The 19,919-nt window shown below is 38.5% G+C and overlaps 1 protein-coding gene across 1 annotated transcript in view; it reads left to right on the top strand.

The window, feature by feature from the left end:
* The window catches only part of MLLT3 (myeloid/lymphoid or mixed-lineage leukemia (trithorax homolog, Drosophila); translocated to, 3), a gene marked incomplete at its 5' end in the record, with an annotated part of 49,618 nt that overhangs the window by 6,920 nt on the left and 22,779 nt on the right, over positions 1 to 19,919 (top strand). Inside the window, 2 exons of the mRNA XM_010016768.1 lie at positions 6,028 to 6,147; positions 12,446 to 13,051. Coding sequence (XP_010015070.1) covers positions 6,028 to 6,147; positions 12,446 to 13,051 — 726 coding nt within the window. The remainder of the gene's footprint in view (positions 1 to 6,027; positions 6,148 to 12,445; positions 13,052 to 19,919) is intronic.

Below are 19,919 nucleotides of genomic sequence, written 5' to 3'. Positions count from 1 at the left end.
CCGATCTGAGAATTATTCATTAAGACATTACAAGAAGAAGAATTTGTTTTAGGTTCAGAGATTGTATTTCTGTAGTCACGAAAGTAAGTAGGAACCTTCGGTTCTAACTTACAAAGGCCCTGTGCAATTTGCAAAGTTGATTGTCAGCATTTTCTACTTTCAGAAATACATTTTCTACACTGAAGTTCCCTTCACTCCTTGAAGATCTTTAGTTACTCTCAAGTCCCATCTCTACCATTTACCTACTTTCAGTTGACCCTGTTGTCATAAATGTAAAAGTAAATCTTTACAGAGGAAATAAAATATTTTCAAGAGCATGCTGGGCAAATTCAATCAAACTATTCAGTGTAATTGTTTATGTTCCATTTCTTTGCATATATATTATAAATGGCATATCTTTTAGAATAGTTTGCTGTGGAAATCATGCCACTGAGAATTTTTTGCACTGTTTACACAGCGTAGTACTAATGATGTGAAACTAACGTATACAGATATGACTCATGTGAATTAGCAGTGTATAGCATAATCCAGTCTATGGCTCAAAATCCCTAAAGACAGTCTGTATGCAAATGTTGACTTTTGGTTATTCCATTTTTTACCAAGTAAATTGTCAAGCTAACTTGTAGTGACAGGGCTATGTACATGTAGTCTCCTGCAGAACTCGTCCTCTAGACGCAGTATGAAAATGTGCATGATTAGGATTGAAGTTTTCATCAGTTAAACACCAGTAAGCATTGATTCTTATGTGGTCATTCTTTCCTAGATTTGTTTATTACCTTCCCTGATTACTTTCAGCCTCTGAAAGTGAAAGAGCCTGAGGAAAAACAGGCAGCGCTGTGTTTCCTGTATATGGTTAAGGCAAGAGGGATAACACTGGGAAATTCTAGTCATTAAAAATAATCTTCAACTTTGAAGTAGATTTTGAATGTTGAATCCCAGTAAAACCATATATAAATCAGTAGTGCTGGGTTTATTGCTTTTTTGGCTTGCATGTTTTTCAATTTCAAGAAAAAAAATAGAATTAAAACCCTGAAAATTACACCTAATCAGCTTATTGAGAAAGTAGAAATAAATTAATTTGGAAGATGCTGATATTAGCAACCTAACAGTTAAATTGAATTTTAATTCTTGAAACACAGACTTGCTCAGGCACCACTTTTTGAATATGATATTATGAATAACTTAATTTTGATTCTTGCCAGAAAAAGAATAGTGAAAATAATTTCAGTCCATAGCTGCAAATATATAAATAAAAATGTTTGTACTGTGTTAATAGTTCCACCTTTTTGGAAGGAGACCCATAGTTATTTGTTTAATCCAGGAGTACAGAGACAGCATTTAGCAGATGAGTTTTCTTTCATAAAAGGAAGAGCCTTATAAATGCCCTTAAAGAAAGCAGTTATCTCTGCAGACAAAAATAGTAACACTCATAACATAATTACAAGTGCACATGGCTATTTATGATAAACTGGAGTTTTCAGATTTAAAGAATGCAAGGAATAGTTCACTTTTAAAGTAGTAATTATTCTTTTTAGCAAGAGGTGTCTCTTCTCTGCTTTCTGTGGAATTAGCTTGGAAATACAAGCAGCTTCTGTAGCAAAGCAACTCTTGCCTTGAACACAGTTGATCTACTAATGAGTGGAGAGAGAATCATTCTGAGAGGGGTGCAAGTGTTAAGAAATATACCAGTGTAAAAATACAGGCTTTGCCAAACCCATTGCATTCTGTTGTTTGAGGGTTTTTTGTTTGGTGGTGTTTTTTTTGTTGTTTGGGTTGGGTTTTTGTGGGGTTTTGTTTTTTTGGTTTTTTGGTTTTTTTTCCCCAAATACTTGTTTTTATTGTTTAACAGTTGAGAAATGCCTTTTCGGTTACTTGAGATTCCTGCATAATGCCTGTTCTAAAAGTTACATCTCTAATCATGTAACAAAGATGAAATCACAGGGATTTCCCTTTTTTTTTTTTTTTTTCCCCCCTCTATCCTACCTCTTTCCTTACAATTCCTCTGTGTCAGTTTGAATAGTTGGCTTCTACCCAGAGCCAGCCTTGGTTATAATGCCGCTCTAGGAAAGGGATTATCTTTAATCTTGTGCTTTTCATAATGAAGTAATTGCATTTTCTTGAACTATATATTACTTTACTTTCAAGAAAATAACTTAAAAGAATTCTAAAATGCTTTCTATTTCCTTGTGTGGGGTTTTTTTTTTGTTTGTTTGATTTTTTTTTTTTTTTGTTTTTAGTTTTGTTTAAATAGGAATAATAGTTGTTCAGGACTACTGGATTTTTTGTTACTCTTGGTGCTTTCAGTGGTGAATGAACTCGTTCTTCACTGTAAAATGTTGTGGGGTGCGGCAGCCCAGGACCACACAGGGATGCATGATGAATATAATTCATCTGCAGAGCAGATGAGTGTTTTATCTGCAGAAACATTGTAGAAATGGTTCATTTTTCCCAGAATTCTAATAGATATTTCATATCTCGTACTGAAAGTACCCTTTGAAATTTTTCTGCAGCATATTGTGGGGAAGCTCACCAATCTGTTCTCTTGTATGAAAGTGTTCTTAGATTACTAGCTCAGGAAACGAAACTACAACAGATAACTTGTTGTGGATCTGTTTGAGGCAAGATTATTCCAGCTTTGATGGCCTCCTTTCATTCAGAAAAATGAGACAGTAGGAGACAGACAACAGCTTTTTTTTGTAGTGGTTCATTACCCTCAGAATCTCTAATGTGCCTTAATAACGAGATTGTGTTTATCTGGAGCACTGTGACAGCTTGTGCAGTTTCAGACTGTGTAAGTATATATGTGGGGTGGTAGTTCTGTGACTCCTATGCATCAGGGATAGTGTGATGTGCATTTGTAGAAATTTGCAGGAAAGGAAGACCATGGAACTTGTTGAGGCTGTTCCTCATGCTTTCTCTACTGGGATCTTAAGAGCAAAGCTTTGTGTTTTGAAAGTGCATGGTTCTTGTTGGGTACCTGAGTGCTCTAAGCTGCCAAACATGTGGGTAGATAAATGTTATCTTTGACAGGACAATTTTTTATAAGGAGACTTCTAAATCAGTAGGTGTACATACATGTATTGTAATTTCATAATTCCCAAATTACTGGAAAAGAGATAGTAGTAAAGGGTTCCCAATTACATTAAGATAATTGGTAGTGCACAATTGTTGTTCACTTATCCCTTCCTTTGTTCAGCAGTGTATGGAACTACGTAAGTTAAGTACATGGCAATTTTTCATTCCATAGCACTGAAGTGATTCCTTGTGGGAGAAGACAAGTACAATCTGCGGGTGCTCTTGGGTGCCTTACTTCAGCATGGGCTCTGACAGTGTCCTGCACCGATGGGCATGTGCTCTTTGCAGCTCTAAGCTAGTTGGAGCCTTGCAGTGCAGAAAGGAGGAAACGAGTAAAAAAAGCAGTGCATATAGCATGGCTGGACTGGAGAGCTCTTGCTGTGCTTCTGGTGAGCATGCAGTCCTGCTGCAGAATAAACAGCTTGCTGGTTCCCACCTTTCATTATTCTGTGTAGCCTTGTCTTAGTATAGCCATGCACATAGACATTCACACAGACACTTTAAGCAGTAAATGCTGCGACTGTGATGTAAAAGTGGGGACTCGCTCTGGAATGTGGTTGAAGTGCATCCCCCGGGCTGTGTGTTTGTATCTTTGACTAATGGGAGTGGGCAGTTACCCACTGGAGAAGTTGCTATATTTCTGTCAGGTAAGCTCTTTCAGTAAACTTAAACTGGATGTATAGCTGTCTCTTTCCTAAATTTAGCCAAAAAGGAAATGCGTCTCAATGCTATAAAGTGTTTCTAATGCAGGGGCTTTCTATATAGATAGTCATGGCAAAGAAAACAAATGTTTTGGAAGAGTTTCTGAAGAGTTACTGAATGCTAGTATTAACGTTATTCTGTGAGAGGGAGGAGGCATGTGATTTAGTGATTTTTTTAATTTTTTTTTTCTTTCATAAAGGGTACTTTAATGAGGACCATCTCATTTTTCTGACAGACAAGTTTGGCAGATGGAGGTGTGATTTTTACCATAGATGCCAAAAAATTACATTTACATGAGGTTTTCCTGGTCTTTTGTCATCTTTACAGACAGCGAAGTCTGCAGTTTGAAATGAAGTTCTTTCTTACTGCATACATTAATCATACTAAAATTTTGAATCCACAGTTGCTACTGTTCATAGGGTTTAAAATGAAATAACAGGCTGCAGAATTCAATACATTTGATACTTTTAGGGCTCGCAGTTTAGACTGTCCAGATTTTGTTGTCTTATTTTCTCACTGAATGGAACTGGATTTACCAAGTCTGCCAGGCCTCAGATGTCCTAATTCTGCTGTTCCTATCCTCCTAATGTAATGTGCATGAGGCATGGGATGGGGCAGTCTCTCTCCATCCCTGATATCAGAGACTGTTTTCGCCACGTGAAGAGAGAAGGGTGACCACACAGGCAGGGCATCCACTAAACCAGGTTTGATGTTATGTGTGGGAACGGGTGGAAAGAGAGAGATGTTTCCTTGCAGGTGCAGAGCTTTGCAACTTCTTGCCAGCTTTGCAGGGCTTGTCAGACAGCAGGTAAGCTGTATCTGGCATTTTGGGTTTTGAAACGATAGGTGAATTAATAGCTGTGCTAGGAAGTAGTAAAATCCAGGCACAGCAGCACTGGAAGACAGGAGATAATTGGAGCTTCTGTCAGATGGAAGGCATAATCTTTACATCCCTGGTAACTACTTTGTGACAGTGAACTTCACTGTGGAAATGATCTGTTTGCACAAAAGAGTCTTTAAATTCAAGAAAGGGAGCTAGAGCCTTGTCATAGCAGAAATGCTGCTTGCTCACCAGCCATCCAGTTTGCTGTACGCCAGATAAGGCAGAATCTTGAAGTTAGAAGTTGAAGATAGAGCTGTACTGCTTTCACAGTAAAACCTTGTGCTGTTCTTACAGTGTATTTTTATGGTAGGTTAACCTTGTCTATGTGATGAACTCCCACCCAGGCACTTGGTCACTCTGCCTCCTCAACAGGGCAAGAGTGAATGTAGGAGGGGAAAGCTCACCAGGAGGAGATGGCTCACCAGTTACTGTCATATGCAGAACAGACTCAACTTGGGGAAAAATTATTTAATTTTGTTGCAGGTTAAAATAGATTTGGGTAAGGTGAAACAAAATAGAAAACACCACTGCTCCTCAGCACCACCTTCCTGTGCTCAGCCTCACCCCTTTGTTCAGCACTTCTCTATCTCACTGCCCTGAGCAGTACAGAGGGATGGACAATGGGGTTTTTGCATTCAATCTGTAACAGCTTCTCTCTGCCTCTTCTCCTCCTCACACTTTCCCCCTGCTCCAGCATGACTTTCCATGGGCTGCAGGGAAATACCTTTGTCAGCACCCAGATACCTCTTCCCCTTATTCTTGGTGTTCACACTGCAGCTTCTCACATCTCCTCTGCCTGTGTGGTGTTTTACCCTTACACCTATTTTCCGTGAGGCATGACCATCTTGCCTGAGGGGCTCAGCCATGTCCTGTGGTCGATGTGGGGCAGCCAGCTGTGTCTGGCATGAGGGACTTGCTGGCCCCTCCTCATGGAGGCTGCCGCTGCCACCCTAACCTTACCACCTGTACCCATTACAGTTTTCCTTCACTTTGCTTTAGTAGAAAGTGAAGACTACTGCACATACGTATTTATGGGATGTCCACAGTCTGCGGAACCATTTAGTGCAGGTAGGATAAACTTCCAAGTGTACTGAGCTTGAGAGAAAGTGTGATGAGGACCCAGGTGCCATGGCATATAAGGAATAGAACAAGTTATTCTATTTTATGAGGGGCTTGCCTTGTATTTGCATGGAAATTGAAGGATATGATTTGCTCATTATAGAGGATGGCAGTGTGGTTACATTAATACATGGATACTGTTTGCTGGAGAAGTTTTATTCTCCTACCAATGCTATTTGCTCATTTTTAGGCAGTTAAGACTCTCCCTGTCTCTGCTAACATTTGACGTGCTTTCCTTCTTACAACAGATCATGGTAATGTCAGATGGCACATCGTTCTCTTCAGGACAGAGCCTCCATCTCCCCAACCTTCCCAGCAACTCCCTGTCTTTTTCTGAAGCGAAGAAGAAATCATCTCATGGGCCAAAGGTGAGAATTATTTGGCTGGAAGACACTTGAATCAGTGGTGCTTTCCCTGGGAATTTTCTGATATTTCTAGGTATTTTTGCAATCTCATGACATAGTCCAGTGATAATAGTCTTGATATTTCTTCATTGTGAATTTATCATACTAAAACAGTATAGAACGAGGATTGCTGTGAGACCAGATATCAATGAAGTATGGCTTTTTTGGTTGTTGTACATACATAGTTGTTTTCCTCCTTTCCCAGAAGAAATTCTGATGGTCTGTTGTAGGGTTGGGAGATTCTGGTGATGGAAGTGTGATGTAAAGAATTTGAATATTCTTACAGAAATGTAAAGAATATGAGAAAATATTGTAATAATTGTTTTGTTTATTAAGTATGTTTTTAATACTTTTAAAGATAATTCTGTGAAGTGAAACTTGAAGGTGTGTTCTTAAGAATTTTTGATTTTGTTTAAATTTCAGGGGTTAGTTCTTTACTAGGTGTTTCTAAGACAACAGTGTGTCATCAGTATCCAGGACATGAAATTGAATTCCCAACCTAGAACATGGTAAAAAGGTATAGTCCAGTGAACCTTCTGAGTAATACAAGTAGACCTTTCTGAAACAGCAGATAATTTTTTCAGTTTGACAGAATGAATTAATGGTTTGGGAGAATAAAGAGAATCTTGAAATTTATTCAGATAAGAAATGCAACACAGTGACTTGCTTTGTAAATGAATTAGCATGTATGCCTTTTCTCCATTCTCTTAAATTGTTTGGGTTTTGACTTTCTTAGCATTTTATCCATTAGAAAATGTATTTCAAATCTTGCAGTGCACATACTGCAATGGACAGTATTCATTTTTGTCAATAACTTTCATATTTGGTAGCTGTGCCAATCTTGTATCTTGTGAGAATGGTCAGATAACAAACTATGGGTATGTCTAAGTGTGTCCATTAATAGGAATGTGTCACAACAATAAGGATACAGGGAAAGTTTGTTGACAACTTACTTTCATAATGAGGAGCTGAGTTAAATTCTGAGAATTAGGCTGAAGTTGCTTACTTTGATGTGCTAGAACAACTGCTTAATATGTAAAAGGAAGACATGTGGCTAAACCAGGTGCTGAAGATAACTTTTTGAGTGCTCAGACTAGGAAACATCTCCATCTACTCAGGTACTGAAGATGAGTTACTTCAGCAGTACCAGCTATAGTAGGGGTCTTGTGAGGTTGGGTAGCTGTCTAGAGTTCAGTTTCCTATCACTTCTTCAGATTCGGCTGTAATGTTGGTTCACGCATGTCTTGCATTGCATGACAGAGCAGGTATACTGAGATTTGGCCTAAGTAAGCAGCCCATACATCTGCAGAAGGACTTCAGGGAAGTACAGACATGATACCAAGTCATACGCTAATGTTCTATCTAATAATCATACACCATGGTAAGTCTTGAATCTCCAGTGTAGACTTTTCATAAGCAAATGCTGGTCATTTTCTGAACCGTATTCAGACAATGAACTTTCGATTGGTGTAGAAACCTGGCAAGTGTAGAATGTGGCTGGGGCAAAGCATGGTGAAGTGAGTATTGCATGTTTTCTGCGCTCATCCTTATGAATGAATGTTTGAAACCTTTCAGTTGTGCTGAAGCAAGACAACCACCTGAAGAGAGTCTGACCTATAGCAGTAGGAGGTTAGATGTGCATCGCATTTCAGGATTGTATCAAATATCTGTAAAATTGTTGCCCAGGGTTTGGTTTTTCTTTTTAACAGTTTGTCTTCAAAATAGGGATGTTCAGCAACAGTGCTGTCTATGTGAAATCACTCTTTTTTAACCTTCTATGCTGATCACTGGCGTTTTTAACAGTGGGAAGAGTTGTTTTATCAATACACTGTTTCTTTCCAGTCAGTGTGAACACTCAAGTTTTTCCCCTCCTTCCAAAAATCTGTATCTTCCTGTCCAACTTAAAATACATACTAATAAGTAACAGTTCTTGTATCTCATAAAGTCATAGAATCATTTGGGTTGGAAGGGACCTTAAAGATCATCTAATTCCAATCCACCTGCCACAGGCAGGGACACCTTCCACTAGACCAAGTTGTTCAAAGCCCCGTCCTACCTGGCCTTTGAACACTGCCAGGGATGGGGTGTACACGGCTTCTCTGGGCAACTTGTGCTAGGGCCTCGCCACTTTCATAGTGAAGAATTTCTTCCTAGTATCTAATCTAAATGTAGTCTCATAAGAAAAGAGTTGTAAATATCTGCCTTATTTAGGATCTTCAGTTGTTTTTTAGAAACGGAAACACAATGTAATGTTGGGTTTAGCATAACAAAGAAGTTTGAGTTTTTTATTGTAAGTCCTGGGAGCTGAGAAGCGTTGGAGTTTTGTCTTACGTTTTTTGTTTTGTTTGACAGCAGGAGAGTTCCAGACAATGTGTAAATAGGTTTTTTGGTTTGTTGTTTGGAATAATTCTAGTGTTGAGCAATTTCAATGTCCAAATTTAATTTAAATATGCCTTTAGAATAGGAGCTGTAGAAAGGTCTTGGTAGTTCTTGGTTTTAAGTTGTCTGTACCAGAACTGTGGGTGCATGTAGTCCCTGTGTCTGTACTAGATGATCTGGCGATTTTTGTGCTGCAGCAATAGCCCTGTGATGTGCTTCACTTGGTTTTGATTTGTTTTGTGTCTGTGAATATGAAAGTAAGCTTTGAGGTCAGTTTTAAGCTTTGACTATGGAAAACCGGAACCTAAGAATGTTTGCTTACCCATTTGCTATTACAAAGCACCACAGATACACACACATTACAAAGCGCACAGACTTTCTGCTTAGAGAAGAATTGTAGTCGAGACAGTAAAAACAGTGCAGTCAAGTGGTATTGTTAGTTTAGCATTTACTTATTAAAAAAAAAAATATGATGCAGTATGAAGTAGGAGAGAAATGTCAATTTGCTTTTTGTCACATCCTCTTCTGAAATAAGTATTTAAAAAACATAGATGTTTGTATTTCTGCAGTTCCATGATTTTGTGTTTTAACTTAGTGCAGATGGTATTAGTGAGCCCCAGTACTGTGATTCTAAAACAAACCGCTAATCTTGGAAATACGAAGGACATGCAGAAATACATGAAGCCTTTCTTAATGCGTTTTTTCAGAATACAGAAGTAGCTGTAGACTAGCTAGAGATAACTTGAGTTGGTTTTAAATCAGTGGTATTACTGTGCTTGTTTGTATTTTGTAAATACTACATGCACAGAATACAGAGAAGCAGCTTGATTGATTTTGTTGGGATCATTGTCTTTTGGAATGAGTGTAGTGTCAGCTGCAGTGAAAAGAGGTTTACTTTATAAACAAAAACCCAAAAGATCTTATTCCCATGAGTGAACAGGAAGAAGAAATAAAATTGTTTTATGCTCCCTCTTTCGGATTTCTGTGTCAAACCAGTGAGCCTTGTAATTCTCCATCTGCTTCTAATTCTCCTGATGTCATTGGTTGTAGTAGTTTCGAAGGCTGGACAATCTGGAGTGTGGAAAGCTTTCTAAATGTGTGACACTAATAATCAGCAAGAACTAGCAGTAGGTAAATTTGTCTACAGCATGCAGCTGGCAAACCACAGTATTTGTGAAGGCTTTCATAGTGTTCTGGTTTGGATTTTGTTACAACTTTTTTCCCTTTTTTCTTTTTTCTTTTTTCCCCCCACGTCCCAAATCAGTTTTTTTTTATCAAATAGTAAACACATTTGTATTCAACAGTAACCTGAATTTCCTTGAGCAAGTAATTTTCTTCTTCTTTTCCTCTTTAGAGCAGAAGGCATATTTGAGACTAATTCCAGTCCGCTGCTTAACATAGACGCATTATTTCCATAGTCATAACATTTTTTGTTACAAATGAAAATAATGCAAGTTTTTATGACCACTAATACTAAATTGTAGACTAAACCCAAAGTAAAGTAGACTGTCACAGCCATGCCAGTATGCTCAGTTTAATGACTTCATAAAATTTAATGAACCGCCTCTCCTTCCCCCCAGTTGCTTAATTTGCTAATTAGATTCCTAATGTCTGTCAGCAACTGGATGGGTTTGAAATGATTTTCAGAGGATACTGCTTATTCAAAACCATTTCAACCAAACTGAGAATTACTTTTTGTGCTGTGAAGTCAGAATCCCACCCTGCAAGATACACGGAGAGTTCAACACTGTTTTTTTGCCTTGTAGTTAAAGAGTTTAGTATTTTAATCTGCAAATATGTTATCTATTGAGCAGCTGCCACAGTCCATTTGCATGTCTGAAATTTACAGGACAGCATACTCTCTGATTTAAGTATTGTTTTACGAGCTTGTTAAGAAACACAACAAGCAAACACAAAAAATCAGGGCTCTATCCCCTTTGTCCGGAATAGTGAACCATCATGTGAATTCATTTGTTCACTGCTCAAGTCATAAGGTTCCATAACTTACAACTTGTAACTCTTAATCTGTGCATTTAGGAGAAGGAAAAAGAAGGGAGGGGGAGTGGGGAGAGAAAAAATTTGTTACTTAGCTGTCATAATTAAGTGTAGCTAGTAACAAAGTACCACACAGCTGCCTTCTCACTTCCCATCCTTCCCTGTCCCATGCTGGGTGGGATGGCAAGGAGAATCGGAAGGAGGTACAACCTTAGGGTTGAGGCAAGAGCAGTTTAATAACTGAAATCAAGTAGAACAGAATAATAACTGAAATCAATATTTTGAAATTATAATATCAGTAATATTAATATAATAATAGGGAATAAGAAAAAAATGAAAGTTCAGAAAACACGAGTGATGCTCACCACCTGCTGACTGATACCCAGGCTATCTTGAGCAGTGATAACCTCCACACCCACTGTCAACTTCCACCAGTTTATATACTGGGCATGATGTGCTGTGGTATGGAATGCCCCTTTGGCTAGTTTGGGTCAGGTGTCCTGTCTCTGCTTCCTCCCGACTTCTTGTGCTCCTCCTCACTGGCAGAGCATGAGAAACTGAAAAGTCCTTCATCAGGGTAAGTGCTACTGAGCAACAACTAAAACATCCCTGTGTTACCACCATTGTTCTCAGACTAATGCCAAAACACAGCACTGCACCAGCTACTAGGAAGAAAATTAACTCTATCCCAACCAAAACCCTTATCTGTATAACACTGGTACAACATTGTAATGCAATATATTTGTTGAAGTGTTTCTTTCTAAGTTTCATAGATGCTAGGCAATATATAGTTAGAAATGCTTATAATCAGCTTTGAAATAAGCAGCCTAAACTTGTTGACCATAGGTTCCTTTAAACTGAAATGTCACTTTGCAGATTGAAAGTAGTATAAAAATGAAGTTTGTTTCTGGAGAGAGTGCTACAGGTGATTGTGCAGTTAGGCTACTGGGTATTTTTGAGGTTCTGAACACCTCCTGCTAGCAGTTTTAGTGAAAGTGGAAGGCAGGCAGTGCTGGGGCTATCCTCATCTTTTGAAAATTCCTGGGTGTTAATTCTCAGAAGAAAGGATCCCATATGACCCATAGTGTATGATTCAGTTCCCTGTTGCCACCTCTAGCTACAGGTCACCACTTTCCTTCCCACTTTGACTTTTCTGATTCAGCTGAGTGCTTTTTGCTTTTGCCTTTCTTTTAAGACCTCTGAGTCGTCACCCCCTCAGAAATCCTTCACACTTAGTTGAATTTTAAAAATCTATCAAATATTCAGCAGAGGCAGCAGCAATAAATACAGAGGAAAGCTTTTTTTAGTCAAGGAGGTTTTCCATAAAAAGACATAGACTTCTGAGATGTTTTGTGTCTAATCAAGTCTTCCATATCTAGGCTGGACCCAGAGTTGTTATTGCATGTGAGGTAAAGGATCTGGCAAAAGCTGAGAAGTCAAACTGCCTGCAGTGTCATCAGGAGCACATGTTCCTCTCTGATCCTGAAGTAATACTGTTGGCAGTATGTGGTTCATATCTTTTCTTGCGATTTTTTTTTTTCTCCCTCATAGCTAATGGGCATGGTTAAAATTTCCTGAACTGTCTTTATGTTCATCTATACAAAGTTTATTAAAAAACATAGCTAATTCTTAAGATAAAAAATAACTTATCTTGCAGATATTGACAAGCAATGGTAACTGCTCATGTTCCACCACTTTATCGCAGATAAGTTGCCCACAATGATGGGGATTGATCTGTTCTTATATAGGCATTTGCAGTTTCTGGTTTTCAACCTGCAGTTCAAAGTTTTTAATATGAATCTTGTATCCATGTTTTTTCTGTCTTTCAGGGCTTTAAGGGTTCTTTTTTGGGTTCTTGTAAGTCAAATTTTGTATCTCCCTTTTGTAGGACCCAACTAGGATTCTGAACACAAGTAGCAGCAGCAGTAGTAACAGTTTTTCAAGGACCCACAAGTTAGCAAAGGAGCACAAGGAAAAGACTTCTAAAGACTCAAAAGAACATAAAAGTGCCTTCAAAGAACCTTCCAGGGAACACAACAAATCTTCCAAAGAATCCTCTAAGAAACCCAAAGAAAACAAACCACTAAAAGATGACAAAATAGTTTCTAAGATGGCCTTCAAGGAACCCAAACCTGTACCCAAGGAGCCGAAATCTGAAAACAGCCCAATCCTTACCATAACAGGTGGGCAGCAGCAAGAAAAGAAGACCCTCACAAAAAGGCCCTCTGTTGTGCACTCTGATGAATCTTCTGCAAAAAAAAGAAAAAAAAGTGGCCCAGATTTGTTATTTAAAAGTTTCTCTAGTGCCCCACCACTGATTCTTACTTGTTCAGCTGACAAAAAGCAGACAAAGGATAGATCTCAGCTCAAGGTGGGGAGAGTCAAAATTGAAAGTGATACACTGGAAAGGAAGACGCCTACTCTGCCACCGTTTGATGATATTGTAGATGCCAGTGATTCCGACGTGGAGGAAAACATATCCTCCAAATCTGAAGTAAGTGATGTTTGGTTTTGCTTCGTATGTGTTTAGTCACAGTCTGTGGGATTGTGCACTATATTCGGTTTTTCCCTCTTCCTTTCTCCTTTCTACTGGCAGATTGTTCGAATTGAAGGATGCTGACTGCCGGCTGTTCAGAGTTATGCATGCTCTCAATGAATTGTATTGCCTATTCAAGTCTACTCAATTTATACATCTGTCAACATTATGACAAATGAGCATATGGGAAAAGGCTATAAATAATATTGCTCTTTTGATCTTGTTCTTTTGAATTTCATGCCTCTTCTGAGGGAAGAGGAAATTGATTTAAGTGGTTCTATTTCACACCCTAAGTCTGTGTTCAGGTGTTGGAGAATTCAGTAAATTCAGGAAAGGCTTGCAGTAAATCTGTGTTATTTGTTATTTTTCAGCTAAAAATACCAGTTCTGTGAATGAACCATTTTTTTTGGAGGAGGAAGAGTTGTTCCTAGAATCTTTCTTACCCAAGAAGACAGACAATTTTTATGGAAGCTTACTTTCCTTATAATACTTGTCTACCATGCCTGCTCATCTGTTTCAAGCATCATTTGCTCTTGATAATTAAGATTTTAATAATTCTCCTAGAACACTTGGGTTTTAGAAGCCTCTTTCAAAAAGAGATGAGTAGAGAAGGAAAGGGATGAGAAGGGAAGGATTGTTTGGTGCTTTTATTTGTGCTTATGACTAGAGGTAGTGTGCATGGTAGAGAGGAAATTTTCCCAGCCATGCCGATTCGATTCTTTTATTTTTCTTGTTTCTGTTGTGTGTCTTTGTAACTGCCATGAAACTCATAGCCTGCTTGCCCTCTCTGGAACAGACAATAAATACCCTGCTGTGTGGAGGTGTCAACATTAGGTTTTTACTTCACAGAAACTTGCCACAAGGAAGAAAGTAATTTATTTCTGAAGTCACCTTCTAATGACTGGTCCCTTAGAGGATGTAAAGGCTGTAAAATTTAGAATGTGTGGAATAGGACAGGATCCTCATTACAGCATGGCACTGCTGATACTGTGGTTGGGGCAACGTTCTCATATGGCTTAGAACTTAAACATTTGTCTTTAAAATTGAAAAATGTTCACACTTGTCATCCTTGGTGTGAATTAATTTTTGATGTCTTCAAAAGAAATTGAATCTTCTGTTTTAATTTATGGCAGTATTGTTAGTATAGCTCGATCATTGTCATAGATCTTGCTTTCAGATTTCCTGTTCCTTCAAGTAGGTGCCGTGTAGTGGCACATTTGCTGGCAGCAGTGGTTCTTCATCTTTTTTCAAAGACAAAATAATTGAGGGGAGCAACTGCAATGCAACTGGAATTTTACAAATACAGGCACCTCAGAGGTGTGTGCTGCCTCTTGCCACTTGCAGATACCTGATACATGAAGGATATGGATGGTGCTTAAAACTAATCCTTTTTAATTGTTGACATGTGTTTCCCTCTGTCTTGCAGCTTCTTGCCCATTACCAATGGTATCATGGGTATGCCCTTGTGTTTTTCATAGGATGACACGAGTCTACTTGCACTGCTGTTCATCATTTGTCTGCAGTTGACCTGCAGGACCTAAGGAATTCCTCAATTCTGTACTAAAGCAAAAAAGCAGATTCAATTCTGTGAGCCACTGTTACTGGGAGGGTAAGGTACCGGAATCCACTTGAAGAGAAACAGATCCTGCTGGTCTGGGCTCTGGTGTATTTTAACATTGACATTTCGGATCATGGAACATCTAGGTCTTCAGTGGGACTTACTGGTAGTAAAGGTGTCTGGAAAACCCAGAATAATTTCATAAGGTACCTGTGGGTTCACACCATTGTTAGTCCTGTGTGAAAAAGATCTGGGCAACCTGATTAATGAGTACCTACAGAATTTTAGAGAGTTGTTCTTTCTACACTTTACTAGTTTTAAGCAGAGCTGCTAACAAAAGGTGATTGAGTAGTGTAGGAAAGGTAACTCTGTATGTTGGAAAAAGTAGTTCAAACTTTTTACGTGGGTTGGTGGATTCAAGGCCAGGTTGGATGGAGTCTTGGGCAACGTGGTGTAGTGCAGGGTGTCCCTGCCCATGGCAGGGAGGTTGGAACTAAATAATCTTAAGGTCCTTTCCAACCCTAACTATTCTATGATTTCTAAGCATGAAAAGGAGTGCTCTTCATGCTTAGCACTCCTTTAATGAAAAAAAGTAAGTTTTACAGCCAGATTCACAAAAGGTATATCCTATAAATAGTAATATAAAGACAAAAAAAAATTTGCGATGTTATATATAGAGAAAACGTGATAAAGCTTTTGCTGTACAGGAACGATTATTTCAGGTCTGTTAATGCTTCATGATACTAACCAACATAGTTTCTTGAAGCTGGGAAGACGCTTCTTCAATGGCATGTTCTGACACAATAATACACCATAAAATTCAGTCAGATGTTATTTACCGCTCTGGTACAGTTCATGTGGTAGGTATGAACAAAGAATGTATCATTATTTAGGAGTATGTATAAGTTAGTATAAGTATCCAAGATTTATTCCTAAAGTGGCTCTAAAAAAACCCACAAATCCCAACTCAGCAAATTTGGGTTAGATATAACAAACCAGTTTAGAAATCAATACCTAAAAGAAAATTGTTAGGATACCACAAGAATACTATCTTTGAATCATGTACATTTTCTTTTTCTAGTTTAAGTTACATTTATGACATAGTGCGAACCTAATTCTGTATGAATTGTTGTAATAAAATTATTAGTAACTGTGAAGACAAGCATCATTAAACAGAGGTGCTTTTTCACTGGGTATGTGCCACAGGAAGGCAGTGCTACTGCTCTCCTGATTTCTTCAGATACAGCCCCTGTTCACTGAGTTGAGGTGGGGTGTATCCTTTCAATTAATGGACTTCAGATAAAAAAGCAAGATGTGCTCAACCCTTCTCAATATTGGTATCATGCTCCCTACTCAGTTCTAGATATTGACTTGAAATACTGGCCTTTGCCTTCACAAGGTGGAGTACATAGAGGTTTAGCACTCTCTGAGAGAGGTGGATTCTTTGTCACGTGGTAGAGCATGTCTGCCAATGGCTAATCCATCCTCGGAGCTGTCCCTTAAAATTCACATTTAGAAACATGGCCAGGTTAGCCTACTGTTGCCTTGGGTGCATTTCAGAAAGCCAGACACTGTCCTGTGATGTCCTGCAGTCAGTCCCTCTTTTGAGTTCCAAATATCTTTATAAAATTACAGTGAGAAATAAAGTAAATCATACCCTTGCTTAGTGATAAACTTTCTGGCCTTGTTTAATAGCTTTTCTGTGCATGACTTAGAGAATAACACCACGTATGGTCATTTCTCTGTGGTCTCTTTGGTGTATGCTGTGGTGTAGTGCACTGCTGTATTTATTTTAGCTGTGTTTTTCTACTGTCTGAGCTGTTGGCAAGTGAAATAATGTGTCTCCATTTCTCTTCAAGCTGCTTTGTTGAGTATCACTCTTCAAATATGTCTGTGATTTAAAGCATGTTGCACTTTAGAGTTGCTGATAGACTTGGTGTTCAAAACAGCACAGGTCTTTTCAGAGTCATATGAGCTAGTAAAGCTCTTCAGGAGTGACATAGTATATTCAGTTAGAAACTACGTGTAAAGGCTGAAACATTATTTTACTGGCTTTGGTATGAAGCATGTAAAGTAGGGAATGGAGTGGAAGCGTGTCAGATCTATAGTTCTATTAAGGTGTAGGAATATTAGCACTTGAAAACTCCACAGAGATTTTGCTTTTGAATTTAATGGCAGGATGTATTGGTTAAAACTCCATCTGTTTGTTTCCTCTGTGGGACAGTGCAGCAACATGGTAAAAACCCCACAAGCTTGACCTTGATTTTGCTGCCTGTCTGATCATACAGCATGATGACGTTCTCATAACATTTGTGTGAACTGCAAGCCGGTGTGTGTGAGATGGAGAAATAACAGTTTTGCATCTGAGTGAGGTGATTTCCATGGCTGGAGCAGCCCCTTCTGAGCTGTAGAGCCACTGCAGGAGGTATGCTCTCATAATGTTTGTTTGATTATTGCCAGTTTTGCTGGTCGAGGTAAGGAGGATAAAATGGTGCATAGCTCTAAGTGAAGCTGCTGCATCAGAAAGGCACAAAATAGATCAGACAGATCATATATGCTTGTTTAGGTGTTGGCCAGTGTTCTCAGTGTATCTCCAGTTGCAGTGGTAAAATGAAAAGACTAAAAACTCTTAAAATCTGTTACGCATGACAGTGGTTTGTTGGGGTTTTTTTTACAGAACACATATGGCTCTGTCAGATGTGTTTTTGCTCCTGTTGTGATTATTTTGCATGTGATAAAGTTTTTTTTTCCCTTCCTGCCAGTATATGTCCTTGCAATATTAGCACTGCTATTAGTAATAGTAGCAGCCTTTTGGCATGTCGAAGCCTGTGGAAATACAGACTGAAATGCATGCAAGCAAATTGTGACAGCTCAGGAGTAAAGAGTTTCGTTTATTAAAAGCAGGGTACTTTAGCTGGTCTTTTGCCTTTGGAAAAAATGCCAGCTACTTAGGAAGTCCATTACAAAACAATGAAAATACACCAGTGATTGCATAGACTATGGGTTTGTACTTAATTAACTGCTTGTGTATCTTAAAGCAGTCTTAAAGTTACAATAGAAGTACATTTTTAAAATAATCCATGAAATGCCACTTTGGATCTGGCATGTGATCTATTAATTTGACTCCTACAAAAGTGGAAGAATACTTTGAAAATCCCCATGGTCTTGTAAAACCTCCAGGCCCTTGTTAGCTGAAAAATCCTGCTTTCTGCTAGGGCTTGGAGCCAAAGTAAGATCTCTCTCAGATAATATTTAAAGTTAGAAATAAGAGTAGTGAAATAGTGCTCCATTAGGAATTTTCATTTTGTTATCCAGGGAAAAAAAAAAAGAAAGCCTAAGTTCTAATTTTTTTGTGAAACTGACTTTAATGATTCAGAAGAGGATTGATGATATTCTTCATTGCAGGCTGGGCACCATGGGTTTGCAACCTGTTGTATTCTTAGAATCTTTACTTTTTGCTTGGTATTTTAATGAATTGGTTTTGCATTTGGTTATTTTTAGTCCAGGTGTGGACACTGCTCTAAAAGCCCTGCCAACTACCCCTGTGGAATTGTTTGCCCATAGTACTGCTGTGTTGAGGAGGTGGTGCAGTAGCAGCAAACTGATCGGTGCCAGGAAGTCATGTAAACAGTGTACTGGCCAGCGTGTTTCCTTTCAGATCTGTGTTTTGAGAGAAGTAGTGGCCTGAGAATTACCAGACCTTAGAAGCGGTTGTAGGTACAAGTATGCTCTGTGGCCACTGGCATCTACTGTAGTATGTCACCATTCAGTTGTTATACTAAACCTGTTTTTAATAGCTGGTACTATGAAGGGGAAAATGCTTTGGCTTTGCTCTCAAAAGCTTAGGTGCGTATTAGACTAGTCTGTATGTGGTGAGGTGAACCATTGCTGGATGAAGTAGCAGCAAGATTGACAGGTAGTGATTCCTCTGTGACAGCAAGCTTGGATGTTAAACTGAGGTACCTTTGTTACCATGGTATGTTAGGAAATCACTGGCTTAAAAAATTTTAAGGATTTCGAAATAAATCGGTGGAGAGAAACTGTGTCTATATGGTTAAATGTCCAGTTTGCAAATATAATGTTGTGAGGCTCAGGGCATTTTTCATTTTTGAGGCGAAGTCTTGGGCATTGAGTTGAGTTTGATTTTGGTAGGTGGTTTTTTGGTTTGGTGGATTGTTGGGGGTTTTTTTTCCCCTCAATTTTAGGAAATACCATATTTTGACCACAGAAATAACATCATACCTTAGGCCGCTGGTTCAGTATTCAGTATTTTACTTCATTCACAAGTGTTGACTACATCCATTTCACTACTTAAGTGGATTAACTCAATTATTTGCGTAAATAAAAAAGATATTTATTATATTATTTAAAATAAATATTTGCATTTTGGCAGTGGGGTCTTATTTTCTATATTTCATCCCTGGAAAACTGTTTTCATTTGCCAGCATGCAGAAAGTAAGGGTTTTAACTGGCTATGTGCAGTGCCAGTATTGTAATTATATTCTTTCTTTTGTGGCAAAAAAGACTTTGTGCCTGTCCCAGTGAAGTCACAACAGTTTCACAAGACCAAGATAATTGCAGTAAAAATGGTAAAGATAGGATATTTTATTTTAATCATGAGCAGGTGAGATCTTCTTGGTGCAGCTTTCATTGCTTTGAAGTTGTTCTATCTACTTACATACGTTATGTTGTGATACAGAGAAATAGATCAATATAATTAAACTAACACCTGTTGGTTACCAGATGAAATCATTTGTCTACAACAGTGAGATCTGTCCAAGGCTTTTATGCCCCTTTTTATGCAGAACCATAAAGTTTATGGTTGTTTTCTTTGGCAAAAACGGCATGTTTTACTCTTGTACTTTGAAGGTTTGCTGCCAAACTCGCCATGAAATTCATAAGGTAATTTTTGTAATGATTACCATTCAGAATCTTGTAATCTGATGGCTGATGTGAATTCTGCAGGACACACCAACTCAAATTTGATTTTTACATCAAAGAATGAGCAATTCCTTAAAGTTTAAGTTTTGTCAAGGCAGGATAAAGGCTGCCTGAAGTCACTACTACAGTGAATCTTGTATCATGTCCATGTAGAATTAATGACAATTCATTGCCTGCTGATGAGGGACTGCTATTTAGCTCTCCCTGCTGTGGAGCCCTGGGGTTTGAGCTGGGTGTTGGCATTTGATGCTGCAATACACGGGCATCCTGGGGGACTTTTTGGAATGTGCAAGGGATGCTCTTCATGAACATCATGTACCTGCCCCA

The sequence above is a fragment of the Nestor notabilis genome, unplaced genomic scaffold (assembly GCF_000696875.1).
Source record: "Nestor notabilis isolate BGI_N333 unplaced genomic scaffold, ASM69687v1 scaffold6116, whole genome shotgun sequence".
Lineage (NCBI taxonomy): Eukaryota > Metazoa > Chordata > Aves > Psittaciformes > Psittacidae > Nestor > Nestor notabilis.
This window is presented reverse-complemented; position numbering and strand designations above follow the sequence as displayed.